Source organism: Octopus bimaculoides, chromosome 4, assembly GCF_046866305.1.
Source record: "Octopus bimaculoides isolate indiv1 chromosome 4, ASM4686630v1, whole genome shotgun sequence".
Taxonomy (NCBI): Eukaryota; Metazoa; Mollusca; class Cephalopoda; order Octopoda; family Octopodidae; genus Octopus; species Octopus bimaculoides.
In genome coordinates, this window is record NC_142931.1 from 4,825,911 (window position 1) to 4,846,687 (window position 20,777).

Below are 20,777 nucleotides of genomic sequence, written 5' to 3' on the forward strand. Positions count from 1 at the left end.
TATGACAGGTAAGTAAATGGTTGTCATGCAACAATGTCACTAAGTCATCATAATTTAATATCAGAGAAGAAGGGATTCTGGGAAGGTTTTTTGTGTATACATAATCATTTGAAGCTACCTAAGTGAATGTATTGATTGAGACAGGATTTTCTTGGTTAATGCTTCATTTCTGGACTGTAGCTGGAAAAAATATTGTGTTATTTATTGCATGTTTGTTTGCATTTGTCCATAGTTGTACTAGAGAAGTACATTGGTCTCCCTCACTGCCAATTTATTACTATGAAGATGATATAAGTACATGGAACTTAAACTGCTAATAATCAATTTGCATGATTGAACATCACAATTCAAGACTAATGTGTTTTGTTGAATGCAACACAAACCTGTTAAATAAGAATAACTGAATAAGAGCAAGAAATCAACTCACAAAACAAAGTGGCATTGCTTCACATGAACAACTAAGTGACTCTAATCTGAGGTTGAATTCACCAGCTTTTTTATAATTGTAAGCCAAACTATCCAGAAACTTCCATCTAGCTATTTGGTGAGAAAACTCACATGCTTCATTTCAAGTTTTCCACACCAACCATAAATTAGATAGTATTAATTGGTTGAGAAACATTTGCATAGGTGTCACCTTTTATGGTGATGCATTACCTTTTATGGTGTTATGATACTGTAGGTAATAGTCCTGAGCAGGGAAAATTTGAGAGTGAGGTTTCAAACCTCAGCAGAATCTTTGCTACAACTAGTATTTTACAATGAACCTCCATGCATTCACTGAGCCTGTTAGAAATAACAGCTCAATCTCCTTCAAACCACACTATGCTGCCTTAAAAACGAATGAAACTTTAGAAAGTGTAGTTCTAGATAAACAAAATAAGAGAACCATCATGATTGAGATGCTTTTGGTCATATCTCTGCCTGATCAGGGCTAACCAATGGCTAAACAACAATAGCAACCACAACAACAACAACAACAGCCCCAAGTGAAAGGCAAAGTTGATCATTGTTGGAGTTGAACTTGGAATAAAGCTGAAAGCTGTAATGAAGCTAGGGTGGTGCTCCACTATCTTGTCCATCATTACCAGCTTTATATCTGAAATGACCTGGCTCTAATAGGAGAGGTTATATCAGACCTGACTTTCCCTTCAGTTGTAATCACTGCACAAAAAAGTTGGGAGATTAGTAGAAAAATTAGTCATACTAATTAAAGTGTTTGTTAATTGAAACAATATAAACTAAAATGAATTTTTCTGATATGGTAATATTTAAATAAAATGTGAGAAATAACTAAATTTCCTAATATCCACTTCCTCCCCTCACAATTACGACGATGATGATGTTGACGACGACGACGACGACGACGACGACGACGACGACGACGACGACGACGACGACGACGACGACCACCACCACCACCACCACCACCACCACCACCAATTGGAATTTTACACTTCCATGGTAATTCCTGAAAACATGTTGGAACATCATTGTAAAGAATATGGAAAAATTCAAGAGCTAAAACACAGCCCTGTTTGGTTCCAGTGGCAACAGAAAAAGTCTTTGAACATTAACTACAAGATGTCACTGGTGGTATCATTCCTTTATGCAGGGATTCTATCACCCTTATCATTTTATCGGGAAGACCAACTTTTGACAAAACTTTCTGAGGGTCTAATACAAAACAAAAAGGGACAATACAACACAAAGGACAACAATCAACAATCAAATGCCCCAAATGGAGGGTAGGGAGTTTGACCCAGGGACAACCAAGGAACCCCACACACCCTGACTACCCCAACTGCCAGGGGCACCTCAGCAAATGTCTTTCTCCTTCTCAACTCCTCTTCCAGCTTACAAGCATATGTTCAGAGTTGGCCCATTCACATGAGTCATCTTCACAACGTTCAACAAAATTACAGGGAGGCAGTACTTCCCACTCCACCCTCACTTTTCTTTTCAAGTGGAATTAGAAAATGTTGATTAGGGCTTGGTTGAAGAGGAAAGAATCTGTCATCAATCCTTTCAGCCTCATCCACCAAACTTTGCCATTGCCTCCTCTTCTCGGCCAAAAGAAGGCGATGGGGTATCTTCACAATGGACTTGACTGATAACCAGAATAATAATAATAATAATGATGTTTTCAAATTTTGGCACAAGGCCAGCAGTTCCAGCAAAGTGGGTAAGTCGATTACTTCAACTCCAGTGCTCAACTGGTACTTATGTTATCGATCCTGGAAGTATGAAAGGCAAATTTGACCTTGGTGGAATTTGAACTCAGAACTTTAAGACTGACAAAATGCCACTAAGCATTTTGCCTGGTGGGTTAATGATTCTGCCAACTCATTAGTTCATGCATTATTGACACATAAATGAAGTCAGGACTTGACCGGTACTTTATCAACCCTGGAGGGACAGAAATAAAAAATGTTGGCTTTGACAGTATTTGAACTTAGAACCTAATGAATTGTAACCATAAGTACCAGATATTTTTTCTGATGCTTTGAATTAACCTAGCATGTTTATTTCTGTTTTGCCCACAAGGGGCTAAACATAGAGGGGATAAACAAGGATAGACAAAAGGGGTTAAGTCAATTACATCGACCCAGAGTGCAGCTGGTACTTATTTAATCGACCCCGAAAGGATGAAAGGCAAAGTTGACCTCAGTGAATTTGAATTTAAAAACTAGCATGTTATAGGTATTTTATGTTATTCTTCTCACATGGAAGAAAGGACCATTTCGACTCCAACAGAATTTCACAGAATACAAAACTGCAAGGCTTGTCGTATGCGTTTATTAGTTTTGACTAATTCACCCTCGATTTCTTTTTAATGAAAACACAAAATTTCAGATTTATAAATGATTTTAAATGTGACAAATGGGACTTTCCTGAAAACCAGGAAGAAAGTGAAGTAGCTACTAACCAGGAAAGGAAACAAGCAACAGATTCCCTTTGTAGCTTATTATTTATAAATCACGGAGATTAACTCGTTGGTAGAGATCTTGTTTGGGTATGACAAGAATTTTTTCTTTACAAGACCTCGTTAATTACTGGTATTTTTGTTGTGACAAAGTGCTAACGATATAGAACTCTTGTAGCATCACCAACATCACTGCAACAAGTAGATATTCATATCCAACAAGGATTCTATCGTCAGAATAATATTTCTTACTCACAAAAAACGTTAAAAATAAAGAATTTGATATCTCCATGAAGAAACACCGAAATATGTTAATCTCAAAATAAAATTTTGAATTTGAATTCGATCATAAACGTTTAATTGACATTAAATCGAGGAAATATTGTTAAACAAAAGGAAAATAAAAACGGGGTAGGAAGCTATGCTGTATTTTACTAAGATACCAAAAAAAACCCATCAACTTTACTACAAGACAACTGGTGGGAAAATGGCGGTGTAGTTACGGCAGCAGGGGCGGTTCCCTGCCCGCATCGAACTAGCATCAGTAGCAGCAGCAGCAGCAGTTGCGGTAGCAGTAGCAGTAGTACGACTGCTACAAGTGAACGGGTACTCGCCTCGCTACGCTAGGAGGTTCTCAAAGTGTGGATGTCGCCAGACACTGGAATAATTCTCGCTGACACTGCTTGCGTCGACTGTTAGAGGAATGGCAACTGCCTTGTCAGAAGAGGAGTTCCATCGGATGCAGGTGAGAGAAAATACACATTATTTATAACTTCATTTATACATTTCTTCTACACCTAAATAAATCTATTAACAACATCCAACTCGGCTAAAGAGTTTCTCATTCCCCGCCACGCTTACTCTCTATCTACCCCCCCTCTCATACTATTACTTTATCTATGTCACTCACTCTCTTTATAACACACTATTCCATTCACCTCCCCTTTCTCTCTTATACAATCTTTCACTCTGTTTATCTCTTATACCACCACTCTCTTTATACAATTACTCTCTTTTTCTCTCTTATACGATCATTCACTCTCTTAATACAATTACTCTCTCTGTTTTCATTTCCTCTCTTTGATAATTGTGTTGCCACTGACTGACAATAAAAACCTAGTTTCTTTTTCGTTCGTTGAAGTCAAGAGAGAAAATTTATTTATATTTATCCCTTGTTGACATTTTCCTGATGAGATTGTTTTATTTTCCTCTCCCTGACTTCATTCAAGTTTTACGATATTGTCATAACAAATTATGACGGGTGTTTATATATAAGAGAGACAAATGTATGTGTGTTAGTATTTAAGCTCAGTGGTCAATCCTGGTAGAGCAGACAGACCTGTAAGAATTTCCACCCATGACAATCCCATTTTAATAAAATCTTTTATCTATGACTACACTATTCCGGGTGTCCTCCCTTTTTTAAAGACGATAGGGTGTGGTTTGGGAAATATTTTAGCCGCTATTTCTAGCAGATAGATCGACCTGTCTTGCTTTGGTGTTTTAGTTTTTGTTGTTGTTTAGCCCTCGGTCTATCGTAGTCGAGCCAACCTCCGTTCAAAAGCATTGCAACTATGACCATCTCTTATTTTTCCTTTATGCAGACAACCTAGTACGGTTTTATACAACGTGTTCTTTTCTAAGACAGTAATCCATGATTTAAGGGAAATTTAGTTGCTATCTTTAGCAGGACAAACGACCAGGTGTAGCTTGTGTGATTAGCTCGTATTGGTGTGGTAGTGGTTACCTTTACCATTTACTGTTGGAACATGTGTTAAGTTCAGGTATCTCAGGATGATATACACCATGGGAGTGGGCAGTCTACGTGTTCTCTTGGCCTGTTAGAAACGGTAATGAATTCTCCCTCAATTCAGATCTTTACCGCCCAGGAAAAGGCATGACACATTGTATATAATGTAGTCCTAGATGGATTGTGTCTAAAAAACGAAAATAAAGAATACTAATAGCAGGAATTCTTTTAGTGAGAAGTCCTTGAATCGAAGCTGACCTAGGGCTGAAAAACTACCCTCTGTTTATCATAAAATAAACACACCACACACAAAGGCCTTGGGTCATGTGTAATCTGTGTCGAACAAATTAATAATAATTATTATAATAATAAACAAACATGTCAGAGGAAAGAAATAAGGATGAAATTATTTCTGGTATACTTCTCTCTTTGTAATAAATCATCGTTTATTTGAGTGCAATTATTTATGATCGAATGTTTACTGTCTCCATTTTTAACTCCAGCACTTGTTACTCTCAAATAATACCCCAAATGTATCTATTTCTGATCGATACATTCACTTCTTAGTGTGTATGTATATGTATTTATTAGAAGACAAATACTACGAACACGCCACAAATATATATTTATATAAGCTAGGTAGATAATCCAGTTGACTTTATTAATACTACTAATATATGTCTGTTTAATAAATGGGTAGTAATTAAAATGTCATGTACCACCACCACTAACCAACCTAGTGTTCCTGCCAACATGAGCCGACTAGCTTTACCATTTAATATCAGAGAACAACTGTGACTACTGGCTTTCCAAGACAAACCTTCGTCTTCCTCATCTCTCTCATCAGTTCCACTGATGTAGTTTACTTTGTTATTGTTTTTCTTCTCTTTTTATCCTCTCTTATCCACACCGTCTTCATCTTTCCATTAACACGCATTTACACCCCACCTCCATCACGATGTATATATCTAGTATTTATCTATGTATGTATGTATGTATAGATCTATCCATCCCTCTATCTATCTATCTAACTGCTCCCTAAAAAGAACTTACCAAAAAACAAAAAGCAAAAAAATAAAATTAAATTAAAAATAGAGAAAGGACACCCTATCAATTTATTCTACAACCTCAGCGGGGAAAAAACCCCGGTTCGTTTTATATCTAAAAAGAAAAAAATGTAAGAAACACCAGAAAAAAATCCCCAGCACAAAACAAAAACAAAACAACGCTGTTCTTTTAATGTTATCATTGGTTCTTCAGACATCACCTTTTTGCACACACTTATGTAGATACCATTCTTCTTGTTAATGTTCGTGTAACCTCAGGTCAAGCTTGTTCCAGTTGGCCATTTCATACAGATATGTTACTGTCATCATGTCACGAACTGCTCATCCTGGTCGTGATAAGAGTCATATTATATTACGATTAATCACGCTCAAATGTCGGACTAAATGCATGGTGGTCCTTTACGTTGTGAGTTCAAATTCGTCCGAAGTCGATGAATTTGCCTTTCATCCTTTCAGACTCGATAAAATAACAGCCAGTTAAGCGCTGGGGCTGATGTAATCGAATGAAGCACTCCCCTAAAATTTCTAGCTTTGTACCAAAAGAATTGAAACCATTGATGGTACTAATAAAGTCAATCACCACGAATATAATTCCAATCGAATCTAACCGTTCGATACTCGTCATTTTCTTCTGTTAGTTTTTTTTAATAACGATATGAAATCGCAAATTACGGTAGCATATATATAAGATATTATGAACGTTTGGGCTGTTATTTTTAAAAGTTTTAGTGACCACATGGCGGCCTTTCCTCGTTGTCTCGATCATATCGATTCTGTTGTATAGCCCCCAGGTCAACCCCGATCGAGTTGATTTACGATTAATGTGACCAAACCGTGACCAACCTATCTCTTTTTAGACTCAGTATATCTACGAACACGTGGATATATATATATATATATATATATATATATATATATATAGCAAACGAGGTTGATTTGGTTGTTATAACTAGCATGTCAAGCGACCACCTGTGTCGTTGTGGTGATGACATTGAAATAGTGGTAGTTGTGCAACAGCTGCTCTTTCAGACATCCCAGTTGCTGTTTGTTAGGGCTGTGCGCGCGCGTGCGGGGCAATTAACGCACACTCACACACACGCAGTTGATTAATATTCAATGACTTTCTCTGTGTGTGTGCGTGTGTGTCGCGTGGTTCATCATAATCTTTGTAGGCTCGAGGATGAAACCAGCACAAGATTACACACATATATGCACTGTACACATTAGTTGGTATGCGCGTGTCTTTATAGGTAATACACATTCATAAAATGCTTATATGTGTATCATCATCATCGTCATTTAACGTCCGCTTTCCATGCTAGCATGGGTTGGACGATTTGACAGGGGACTGGCGAACCAGATGGCTACACCAGACTCCAATCTGATCTGGCAGAGTTTCTACAGTTGGATGCCCTTCCTAACACCAACCACTCCGAGAGTGTAGTGGGTGCTTTTTATGTGCCACCGGCATGAGGGCCAGACCAGCAGTACTGGCAACGGCCATGCTCAAATGGTACACACACACACACACACACACACATTAACCTGTCATCATCTGGCATAAAAATACCTTCCTCAGTTGAGAAATCTTGCAAGTTAGTTGGTGATCTTACTCATGCTGGTGTCACATAAAAAGCATCCTATACATTCTGTCAATTGGTTGGCATATGGAAGGGCAGTCACAAAAACTGTGCCAAAGCAGATAAAGTTTGGTGCAGTCTTCTGGCTCATCAGCTCCTTGTTCAACCCATGCCAGCATAGAAAATGGACCTTAAATGGTAGTGATTAGTCACATAGACGCACACATTATATATCAAAGTTGACAGTCTATACTGTGTTTCAGCCTTAACTGGGCTGTCCACAACTGTGGAGACAAGATATCAAGTTTTGTTAAAGGTAGGCGTGTCCACTTTACCCAGCCTATTGATTCTCTACCAGATTATGTTTGCTCTGTAAAATTTAATATTGCTATACCTTACTACTGCTACATGACTGTAGTAAAGATTGTTTGCCAACATAACATGGCAGTCCTTGTTTAGGACAGATGTTGCTGTAATTTAGCCCCAGGAGACATCGTCTCCAGCTGGCTATACAATACAATCTGTGTCCTTGTATTTTCGAACAAGGGAATCTAACACCCCCGCTCAGCTCCAAACAATATCTGTGTATCATGATTTCCAGGTTATTTCCCTTCATCAGCACAGAATAATTGTTCAGCTAAAGGTGGTGCTGTCAAATTCCTGTTCGAAATATATAGTTTTCAAAATGACAACTAGTCACTGATCTATAAATTAGGGGCTAATTTACAGCAACATTTGTCCTAAACCAGGACTGCCATGTTATGTTGGCAAACAATCTTTACTACAAAGTACTGTTGCTGAATATCTCTCGTGAGATTTAAAAATAGTAATTTTCTGCTACATTACTATATATATATATATATATATATCATCATTTAACATCCACCTTCCATGCTAGCATGGGTTGGACGATTTGACTGAGGACTGGCGAACCAGATGGCTACTCCAAGCTCCAATCTGATTTGGCAAAGTTTCTACAGCTGGATGCCCTTCCTAACGCCAACCACTCCAAGAGTGTAGTGGGTGCTTTTACATGCCACCAGCACGAGGGCCAGTCGGGAGGTACTGGCAACGGCCATGCTCAAAATGATGTATTTTACGTGCCGCCTGCACAGGAGCCAGTCCAGGGGTACTGGCAATGATTTCGCTCGAATGTTTTTTCACGTATATATATATATATATATATATATATATATATATATATGTATATGTATATATACATACGAAAGTGGTATCAACAAGTTCCTGGATTAGTTCTGTAGCGCACCAACAGATGGCAGCACACGGTTGCATACACAGTGAGAGCTAGCAGTGACCTTCATCAGGCAGTGTGCCAAGTGACATCATTGTGTTTACTTTGTAAGTTGTGAAATTTGTGTTTTTGTCATCATGTGTGTGTGCTGTAGTTTGTGATTTTATCATGAATAAGAACAAAGAGCCAATGAGAAATTCTGTGTTAAACTTGGGAAGTCTGCTACAGAGACATTTTTGAGCATGCTTTGGCAAGCTTATGGCAATGAGACAATGGGTCGTATGCAATGTTTCAAATGGCATGGGTGCTTCAAAAATGGAAGAATGTTCCTGGAAACAATGATTGATCTGAAAGACCTGCCACGAGTGTCACACCTGGAAATGTGGTATTGTGCATCAAGAATTTGCCCCCCCACCCCCACCCAACTGGGTTAGACTGTTGAGAGTTCTACTACGATGTTTTGAAAAGCATTTGAAGGAGGACGTTCAGCAGAAGTGACTGGATCTGTGCAGCTCAATGAATTAGATTCTGTCACTGAGTTCTCCTCACTTGAGAGCTTCTCATCAAAAGCAACATGGTGTTGTTCCTTCACCTGTCCTGTTTTCCAGATTTGGCACCTGTAGACTTCCATTTCTTCCTGAAGATGAAAATGGGTTGGATGGCTTGACAGGAATTGGTAAGGCTGGGGAATGCACCCAGCCCCACTATCTCCTTTGGCATAGTTTTTATGGCTGGATGTCTTTCCTAACGCTTACCGCTTTTTATGTGTTTGAGAGAGAGAGAGAGAGGTGGTGGTGATGTGCCAGGGCATACCCTCAAGGAACAAGGAGGTGAATGCGAATGGAGGATTGGACAGGGTAAGTGAGCCGGAAGTTAATGAAAGGGGCAAAGGGGAGAGCAGAAGGAAAAAGAAAAGCAGTGAGTGGTGAAAGGTGGGTATATAAAGGAACAACAGGATAGCAATGATACAGTTTGGCAGATGGAGGACAGGAAAGAAGGAGAGAGAGAGAGAGAAAGAGAGAGAGATGACAAAGCAGTTTTGGGCTGCAGGAGTGGGGGAGGCGAGACTGTTCATGAAGAGATGTAGCTTGCTTCATTCAGATGAGATGTGCAAATTAATGTTTCATGTGGGTGGAAAATATATCATGATCATCATCACCATCAACATTTAACGTCTGTTTTCCATGCTGGTATGGGTTGGACAGTTTGACAAGAGCTAGCAAGGTCAGGGGCCACATAGGTTCCATTGTCTGTTTTGGGTTGGTTTCTACATCTGGATGCCCTTCCTAACACCAACCACTTTACAGAGGGCACTGGGTGCTTTTTATGTGGCACCAGTGCCGACAGGGTCACCAAGTACCTTGTAATACTACTGTCCCTGCTTAACTGTAGGGGCCGGGGAGTAGTATTGAGTGGGGTGTGTCTTTGTACCATTTGAGAGATTTAAAGTATAAAAAAAAAGATAAGGAGTGTGAATTAGAGAGACAGACAATGAGAGGGGGATGACGGTGAAGATGTGTCAGGACATACCCTGGGGAGACGTTAGGGGTGGTGAGAATGGGTAAGGTGATACAGTGTGTGATTTTTATTCAAAGCTGCATCTTCAAACATTGCTACTTCAAGTTTCACATGGTTGTTGTCATCAGGTGTAAACATGTTTTGCTTTCATTCTTTTACTTGTTTCAGTCATTTGACTGTGGCCATGCTGGAGCACTGCCTTTAGTTGAACGAATCGATCCCAGGACTTATTTGTTGTAAGCCTAGTACTTATTCTATCAGTCTCTTTTGCCGAACCACTAAGTTACGGGGACGTAAACACACCAACATTGGTTGGCAAACAATGGTAGGAGGATAAACACACACACACACACACACACACACACACACGTGTTTATATATATATATATATATATATATATATATATATATATATATATATATGATGGGCTTCTATTCAGTTACTGTCTAACAAATCCACTCATGAAGCTTTGGTGGGCCTGAGGCTATAGTAGAAGACACTTGCCCAAGGTGCCACGCAGTGGGTCTGAACCTGGAACCATGTTATTCCAGCATGACTTTGACTATAGTCATCATCATCATCATCGTTTAACGTCCGCTTTCCATACTAGCATGGGTTGGACGATTTGACTGAGGACTGGTGAAACCGGATGGCAACACCAGGCTCCAATCTAATTTGGCAGAGTTTCTACAGCTGGATGCCCTTCCTAACGCCAACCACTCAGAGAGTGTAGTGGGTGCTTTTACGTGTCACCCGCACGAAAACGGCCACGCTCGAAATGGTGTCTTTTATGTGCCACCCGCACAAGCCAGTCCAGGGGCACTGGCAACGATCTCACTCGAAAATCCTACGGGAGCCAGTCAGGCGGTACTGGCAACGGCCATGCTCAAAATGGTGCATCTCATGTGCCACCCGCACAAGAGCCAGTCCAGGGGCACTGGCAACGATCTTTGGCCAAAATAAACTAAAGAACACTTATATGCATGTATATGTGTGTGTGTATTTATAGTATGCTGTTTAGTTTTATTTGTTTTATGCATGAAAGCTAAAGCCATTCTGGAGCTCTGCCTTCATAGTTCTATATCTTTTGTTGTTGTTTCTGTCCATAACCAATGTTTTGTCAGTGTGGGGCATCTCTGGGTGGAAGATCAATAAATTGGTGGCGGTTGTACTGTTTTGATCAATTTTACATGTTTCAGTCATTTAACTGTGGCCATGCTGGGGCACTGTCTTGAAGAAATTTTGTTGAATGAATTGACCCCTGTACAATTTTTTTCTTTTAAGCTTGGTACTTATTTCATCAGTCTTTTTTGTTGAACTGCTAAGTTATGGGGGCGTAAACACACCAACATTGGTTGTCAAGCGGTGGTGAGGGACAAACACAAAGGCACACACACACACACACACACACACACACACACACACACACACACACACACACACACACACACACACACACACACATTTACGTGAAGGATTCCATCTACCAAACCCATTCACAAGGCTTTGGTCAGCCCAGGACTATAGTGGAGGACACTTACCCAAGGTGCCACATAGTGGGACTGAACCTAGAACCACCATGCAGTTGGGAAGCAAACTTCTTCCCACACCTCCATGTCTGCACCTATTATACAAAAAGGTCTTTAAAAAAAAAAAACCCGGCAGATTAACTGGTCTGAGAGAAGAGAGTTTGTGTGTAGGCCTTTTCAATGGTGTGTTTGAAGAGCTGAAGACAGCAAAAGTGTTTGCACAAAAACTCTCTTCCCTTGTGCTTGTGTTAACCTGTCCTTGTTGGTATGGGTTGGATGGTTTCACCAGAGCTGGCACGCTGAGGAACAACACTGGGTTCCAGTCTGATATCATTTGGTTTCTACAGATAGATGTTCTTCCTAATGCCAGGCACTTATGGAATGTGCTCAGAGCTGTTATGTGGTACTGCACAGGTGCTTTTTCATGGCACTGCATGGGCACTTTTATGTGGCACCTCACAAGTGCTTTACATCATGAAAGGGACTCATAGTCATACACACACACACACACACACACACACACACACACACACACACACACACACACACGTACATGTACATGTGTGTGTTTTTGTATGTGTTTGTCCTCCACCTCCACTTGACAACCAGTGTTAGTGTGTTTACATCCCTGTAACCTAGCGGTTTGGCAAGAGAGACCGATAGAATAAGTACCAATCTAAAAAAACAAAAAAAAGACAAGGCACAGGGGTCAATTAATATGACTAAAAGTCCTTTAAGGCGGTGCCCCAGCATGGCCACAGTCTAGCGACTGAAACAAGTAATCGATATAAGAATTGTTCTTTTCTCTCCCAAAACACTGAGTCCTGTTACACACACACACACACACACACACGTGTGCAACCAATATCACTGTGTGAATGTGTGTACATAGGTATATGTATGGATGTGTATGTATGTATGTATAATTGTATGTATGTATATATATATATATAGGCGCAGAAGTGGCTGTGTGGTAAGTAGCTTGCTTACCAACCACATGGTTCCAGGTTCAATCCTACTGCGTGGCAGCTTGGGCAAGTGTCTTCTACTGTAGCATTGGGCCAACCAAAGCCTTGTGAGTAGATTTGGTAGACAGAAACTGAAAGAAGCCCATCATGTATATATATATATATATATATATATTTTTGTGTGCCTGTGTTTGTCCCCCAACATCGCTTGACAACTGATGCTGGTGTGTTTATGTCCCCGTAACTTAGCGGTTCAGCAAAAGAGAAGAATAGAATAAGTACTAGGCTTACAAAGAATAAGTCCTGGGGTTGATTTGTTTGACTAATGGTGGTGCTCCAGCATGACCATGGTCAAATCAGTGAAACAAATAACAGAATAAAAGAAAGAATGTGTGTGTGTATAAACGTCTGTGCATATATGGATGATTGTTGGGTGCTGATCAATAATCTTAGAAGCTACAATTCTCAATGTCACAAGGCTGAAAAATCAGAACATCAAAAAATTTGAAATAATGGCAACCACATTATTCTCTGCTATAATATCAAAAAAAAAAAAAAAAAAAATCCAAGCTGAATTTTGAAATATTCTAGACAAAAAATACTAAGGAAAACATCTATTCAAAAGAACATTTATTTACATTTTTAAAAGAAAGTTCATTTGAGAAATATGAAGTGTATTGCAGTTCTGTTATTATTGTTCCTTCAATATGAATATATTTATATATCTTATTATATATTTATGTATATAAGTGAAGGTGCATGGCTCAGTGGCTAGAACGTCAAGCCTACAATAATGAGGTTGTGAGTTCAATTCCCAGACCGGGCTGTGTGTTGTGTTCTTGAGCAAGACACTTTATTTCACGTTGCTCCAGTTCCCTCAGCTGTTGAAATGAGTTGCGATGTCACTGGTACCAAGCTGTATCGGCCCCTTTGCCTTTCCCTTGGATAACATTGGTGGAGAGGGGAGGCTGGTATGCATGGGCAACTACTGGTCTTCCATAAAAACAACCCGAGGTTGTGCATTCACTGGTGAGGCACCTTTCCACCCAGACTTGTACCCTGGAAAGAAACTTCTTAGGTGCAACCATGGCCATTCGTGACCAATGGAGTCGAAAGATTTCTATATATAGCTTGTAGGTATAGAAACTGAAATATTTCCCTGTTTCTATACCTACGATATACTCAGAATTTTGATACAAGATTACTGTATTTTCAACTTGTTTCACCATATTTATCATTTTAAATTCAATTTTTTTAACTGCATTTATCTTTTACTCATAACCAAAATCTCGCAACAGAAATTACAAACAGTTGAGATTTTATTATAAATAATTTACATTATTTACATTATTTACATTTGATGGATTTATTCTCCCTCTTTAAATTCTGCATTCAATTCCTTCCAAGGTCGATTTTACTTTTCATCCTTCTGGGGTTGATAAAAATATAGTACCAGTTAAGCGCTGGGGTCAATGCTATCAAGACTTGTGCCTTAATTCTAGACAGTTATTTCACACATTCAATATCCTTAGTTTTTGGCTTTGTAGTGTTTGTTCTTTTGGCATTTTGAGATTATGGTCCAAACTCTCTTTGTCCATGTATACATGTCTGTATTTTTATGGGTGCTTTAAAAGCCCTTAGGTGAAGGAGTGGCTGTGGTAAGTGGCTTGCTTACCAACCACATGGTTCAGGGTTCAGTCCCACTGTGTGGCATCTTGGGCAAGTGTCTTCTACTATAGCCTCGGGCCGACCAAAGCCTTGTGAGTGGATTTGGTAGACGGAAACTGAAAGAAGCCTGTCGTATATATGTATATATATATATGCATGTGTGTTTGTGTGTTTGTGTTTGTCGCCCCACCATCGCTTGACAACTGATGCTGGTGTGTTTACGTCCCCGTAACTTAGCGGTTCGGCTAAAAGAGACCGATAGAATAAGTACTCGGCTTACAAAGAATAAGTCCTGGGGTCGATTTGCTCGACTAAAGGCGGTGCTCCAGCATGGCCACGGTCAAATGACTGAAACAAGTAAAAGAGTAAAGAGCAAGACCACAATAACCAGCATTTGTTGATGTGGAGTGGGAGGGTGCCGGTCTCTGTAGTCTGGTTGTCTTTAAGAAAACTAGGGATAGCGGAATGGTTTGTAAGAGCTGAGTGAGCCATGTACAGAGATGCTGTTAGCAAGGTGTGAGCTAGCAATAAGTTCAACAAGGAATTCAGTGTGCAGGGAAGTGTCTGTCAAGGCTTCATTTTCAGGTCCTTCTTCTTGATATATCACCAGACAATAACAGACTAGTTTAAGACCAATCATCTGAAGGAGCAATTGTATGCCAATATTTTTTTTATCACTGTTTCAAACATTTAGAGAAGACATTCAGGTGAAATCAAGGTTGTGACCACCAGTGCTGGTGACACGCGAAAGGCTATTAGTTACAAGCCTCTCTCTCTGATCTCATATATCAGCAAAGACATGGAACTCATTGTCAGATGGAAGTTGATACATGTTTCTAGAAGAGACTGGCTTGCTCATTGACATGCAGCACAGTTGCCATCGAGGAAGGAGCAGCTTCATACAGTTTCTACATTATGACTTGGTACTCAATCAACAGCCTTGTGACATTGAGATTTGTAGCTTCTAAGATTATTGATCAGCACCCAACAATCATCCATATATGTACATACGTTTATACACACACACACACACACATATATATACATACATACACAGCCACCTATGTACACACATTCACACAGAATGATATTGGTAGAACATTGCAATAGAAACTTACATGAACACATGTATGCGTGCGTGTGTGTGTGTGTGTGTGTGTGTGTGTGTGTAACAGGACTCATATAGTGTTTTGGGAGAACAATTCTTTTACTTGTTTCAGGCATTCGTGTTGGTGACCCATAAAAGGCACCTTGTGCACTCTGTACAGTGGTCGGTGTTAGGAAGGGCATCCAGCCCTAGAAACCAAACCAAAACAGGCTGGAGCCTGGTGTAGCTTTCCAGCTCACCAGTTCCAGTCAAACTGTCTAACCCATGCCAGCATGGAAAACGGATGTTAAATGATGATGATGATGATAACTGAAAAGTTTTTCTGTAAATCTTAATAAAAGTTAAAACTTTAGTGGGTGGGAAAGGGATAGAACTCTACTGCCGTCTGGCAAGTGGTCATGTAGTGGGTTAGATTGCCATGTAGTGTACTTAATATTATGAAGTGCACTACATGTTAAGTATGGGTGTACAAGAGGTGTAAGCACAGGGGATCAGAGGTTGGCTGAGAAAAAAAGAAGGGTTCTGTATGTAGGATATATGCAGATGTAGCTATCTGTAGAAGCACAGATGAATTAAAATTTCCAAATTCTTGAAGGGCTCCCTAAATGTAGGTGATAAATTTTCTTATCTGGTTGACCTAATCAGCATTGGAAGTAGGTCATGTTCTTGACCTCCATTATCTCAGTGACCTAATTAAAAGTGGTGGAGGTTAAATTAGCTAGAGTAAGAATAAGGTGGAAAAAGTTCAAGGAATTATAGTCTCTGTTTGCAACAAAGAAATTCTCTTTCTAAAAGAATGTTAGAATGTGATGCTTGTCTTTAGAATATGGTTTGTGAGTGCAGAAGACATGCAGAGGTTGATGGCCGATGCCAGTGCCATCTAACTGGTAGCTGTGCTTGTGGCATGTAAAAAGCACAATTCGAGTGTTGGGCTTCATAGAGGCAGTGGCAGGTGACCAAGACCCTTGGCAATATACCATGCTTGTGTTGACCTGTCAAGCTAAGTGAGACCATTGTCGTGGCTGATGGCGGTGTCAGGTGAATGGCACCTGTGCCGGTGGCATGTAAAAAGTACCCACTACACTCTCGGAGTGGTTGGCATTAGGAAGGGCATCCAGCTGTAGAAACTTTGCCAGATCAGATTGGAGCCTGGTGCAGCCTCCTAGCTTGCCAGTTCTCAGTCAAACTGTCCAACCCATGCCAGCATGGAAAGCAGATGTTAAACGATGATGATGATGATTGATTAAATGTGTAGTGTTAGTTTGTATGGATGATGAAATGTAAATGAACTGAGAGAAGAAGTGAATATAAGAGTGATCGACTGAAATGTGTATAACTGATAATCGAGTTGTTATGGCTGGACATGTGATGCTTCTTGAGAAGGACATTTCTCTGAAGAAGCTGAAAGGAAATGACAAAATTCTACAACATATAGGTAGATGCTTTGCTTAAGAAGAGCCTACCAAATCCGTGCAAGCTTGAAAAATGGTGTTAAAATGATGATGTTGGTCATCATCTCCATCATCATCATTTAAAGTGCATGTCCCACCTTGGCATGGGTTGGATGGTTTGACAGGATCTGATGGACCCAGGGACTGTATCATGTCCCAATGTCTGCTTTGGCATGGTTTCTGTGGCTGGTTCTCCTTCCTAACACCAACCACTTTTACGAATGTATTGGGTGCTTTGTTTTCATGCCACCAACACTTTTATTGAGGTCGCCATGCTGCTTGCAAGACTATAAACCCTGAAGAGGATGGAGTTGGCTTTATGCTAGGGGTTAAAGTATGAGAGAAGGGTGGGGTGGACAGAGCAAGTTCTTGTTGAAGGGCTGCATGGTTGCTCACATTTAGAAGGGGAGAGAGAGAATGATCAACAGGAGCTGTGAAGAGATATTGGAGATGAGGTGTCCAGGTGGCCCCCTCAGGGCATGTGGTGAGTAGAAGTGAGTGGGTGGGGGATAACAGAATTGTAAGGGGAACAGGAGATGAGGGGACAAGGAGCAAGCCTGCAACTGTAAAAGTAGTTGGTAGGGTCGGAGGGTGGTGAGTGAAGAGTCCTGAGTTGGGGAGGGAGTAGAGGGATGCAGATGAGAGAAGCTGGATAAAGAAATATAATTTGTTAAATGTGGATGAATGTTGTGAAAGAGGGAGAACCAGGAACATGTTGGATGAAGTAATGAAGACATGACTTCAGGTTGTTGAGTTTTACAGAGGAGACGACAAAGGACCAAGATGATTATGATTTGCTGCGCTCGAGAAGAGCCATTTATCTCAACAAAAATGAGCTCTTAAAAACATAATTGTTAATATCTAGGCCCCTACATCCAGTCTGTCCTGTCAAGCCTCTTCCTCATAACTCATCATTGTAACACTCATCCTTTTTTTCATCCTTCTAACTACGGCCGATTTCTTCAGCTGCTGTAATTAAATGAGAACAGACCTACACATATGCCATTCCTTGCTAGTTATCCCCCTCCTTGGAACCACTTCCCTTGCATACCATCCTGCACACTTGATATCATCCCTTATTTTATTTTCTAGTGAATATCCCTTCCTCCTGAACCCTCTCATATCTGCCATTGATACCCCCCCCCCCCCCACCACTAACCTTTGCCATTCACTATTTCCAACCTTTGTACCTCTGACTTCCATCTCTGTCATCGTGCATCCCTCTCTCTCTCCCCCCCCCCCCCCACATCCTCTCACTATGAAAGTTTTTCATGAGAATCGCTGCTTTCCCAGTCAGGTTGCCTTTGCTGCAGCTTATGGAGTCCACTACGCAGTGCTATGGTGACAGTCTCTTTCTCAGACTGTTGCACATCTCTCCCTCCCCCCTGTCTCTCTCTCTTCTACTTCTCGTTCTATCATTTCTCTCTCACATGTATCCTCTTCCTCCCGGCTCTCTCATGCTACTCTGCCTCCTCCCCCTTCTCATATTTCTCTTCCTCTGCAGGATTTCATTTCTAGTTGATTCTCTCTTACGCATGTTGTCGACACAACAGTTTCTCTGCAGATTTTCGTTTGAACTTCTAGTGATGATGAAGAAGCTTGCAGCGGCGCCGTTTTTGGGATCATTAGATCTCTCTATGTAGGAACTGGTTGATGGGAAGAAGGGAAAGAGAAAAAGAGAGATAGTTGGAGTGAAGGAGACAGGGGGATGCAAGGACGGTTTTTTTTTTTTTTTTTTTTGGTAAGCAGGGTACAACAAAGATCAGAAAGTATCTCTTTCGTAGACCTCAGAGTGGGAAAGACAGAGAGGAGAAAACAGGATATGGGAGAGAGAGAGAGAGGAGGGTGTTTATGCACAGATTGAAGAAGGGGGAAAGAAAGCAGGGTGAAAGGAGAGAGATGAAAGTCATAAGAGAAAGAGGGAGGGAAGGAGAGATGTGAGAGTGTCATCATGGTGCTGCATTGCTTAGTTGCCAAGGAAGTATGTGTCGAGATGCTTTACCATTCTCAGTAGTGGTTGCTCTGCTGCACTTAAATGCATGTGTTTGTTGTTCGTAACCTGTCTTCTGATACCACCGTTTTATACACATATTCCGATTGCTTAATAATTCATAAACAGATAACAAAATGAATATTAATGTCTTAGCTTCATCAAGTCCAGTGTTTTGGCTTCACTGCTAAACTGAAAACTTTGTTTGATTGCAAACTGGTAATTAGGAACAAGGAAAGAAACTGCAGGTTTCTTCCTCCACTGCAGAACATGGCTGGGGCTTTTTTGTTTTTTTTTCATATTCTCTTGCATCTAATCTGAACATTTTTGCATATTAGCATATATTTTAATTGCTTAGTTATATTAACTCATGACTAAAAAACAAAATAAATAGTAATTTATGTCCAAACCAGATATACCATATCATCATCATTGTTGTTTAACATCCCCTTTCCATGCTGGCATGGGTTGGATGGTTTGGCTGAGAACTGGCAAGCCAGGAGGCTGCACCAGGCTCCAATCTGATTTCGCAAGGCTTCTACAGCTGGATGCCCTTCCTAACATCAACCACTCCGAGAGTGTAGTGGGTGCTTTTACGTGCCACTGGCATAAGGGCCAATCAGGTGGTATTGGCAATGACCATGCTCAAAAGGTGTTTTTTATGTGCTACCTGCATGGGTAGCCAGTCCAGCAGCACTGGCAACGACGACGTTCGAATGTTGTTTTTCACATGCCACCAGCACATGTGCCAGTAAGGCGATACTGGCAACAATCACGCTCGTATGGTGCTTTTTACATGCTATCAGCGTGGGACCCAATCAGTGGCCCTGGCAACGGTCACACTCGGATGGTGTTTTTAATGTGGATTTTGATTTCACTTGCCTCAACAGGTCTTTGCAAGCAAACTTTATTGTCCAATGAATGAAGGGTATTCATAACTGGGCTTTATGATGTTTGTGATAATGTGTTAATATATTCCATAGTTAACATGCATTTCATTCAGCTCGTTCACTGAATGCTTTGTGTGTCTTTAAAAGGTGTGCTGCAGTCGAATGTATTTGCTGTGGTCTTTCTATTGTCCTGTGGCTTTGTCCTCGATCCTTTAGTCATTTTAATTAGTGGTTTTTGTTTTTATCCTGTGCATTTCTTTATCAAATGCTTTGTTAGTGAAGCAAAATCTAAATGTTCTTTGTGTTTGGATAGTGTTTGTTTCCATATATGGGTATGCTTTTTTTTTTTGATTATTAATCAGCAGAAGTCACAGAGGGACTTAAAGGCCAATTGTAAAATGTATATCATCATCATTATCATCATCGGCATCATCATCATCATCATCATCATCGGCATCATTAGCGTCATTGTCATCATCATCATTGTCATCATCGGCATCATCATCATCATCATCTATGGCATCATCATCATCTATGGTATCATCATCATCTATGGCATCATCATCATCATCTTTGGCATCATCATCATTGTTGTTTAATGTCTGTTTTCCATACTGGCTTGAATTGGATGGATTGACAGGACCTTCACTAGGTTCCAATTGTCTGTTTTGGTATGGTTTCTATGGCTGGATGCCTTTCCCAATGCCAACCACTTTATAGAGTGTACTGGCTGCTTTTTACATGGCACCAAAACAAGTGCTTTTATATGTGGCAGCAGCACAAATATAAAATAAAGTTATTTTATTCCACACGAATAGAAATAAAGAAAAAAGAAGTTGAAAATGTGCTGGGATTCATTTAGATTTTTTAATTTTATATTTTTAAATTGGAAGAAATTTGCAGCAAAGCTCCAAGTCTTTCTATCGTGACTTTTGAAAATCAGGAATTTGTGAAACCGGTTAAATCTTTCGAAATTTGAAAATGAAAAATAAAAAATTCTTAACAAATCCCTGTGCATTTTCAATCTCTTTCATAAATATATGTGTGTATGTGTGTGTGTGTGTGTGTGTGCATTTATT

The 20,777-nt window shown here is 40.2% G+C and overlaps 1 protein-coding gene across 1 annotated transcript in view; it reads left to right on the forward strand.

Annotated features, from left to right (window-relative positions):
* Positions 1–3,432: 3,432 nt before the first annotated feature.
* Positions 3,433–20,777, forward strand: part of LOC106867335 (GRIP1-associated protein 1) — a 31,138-nt gene continuing 13,793 nt past the window's right edge. The window contains exon 1 of the mRNA XM_089350209.1: positions 3,433–3,671. Coding sequence (XP_089206335.1) covers positions 3,630–3,671 — 42 coding nt within the window. The 5' untranslated portion in view covers positions 3,433–3,629. The remainder of the gene's footprint in view (positions 3,672–20,777) is intronic.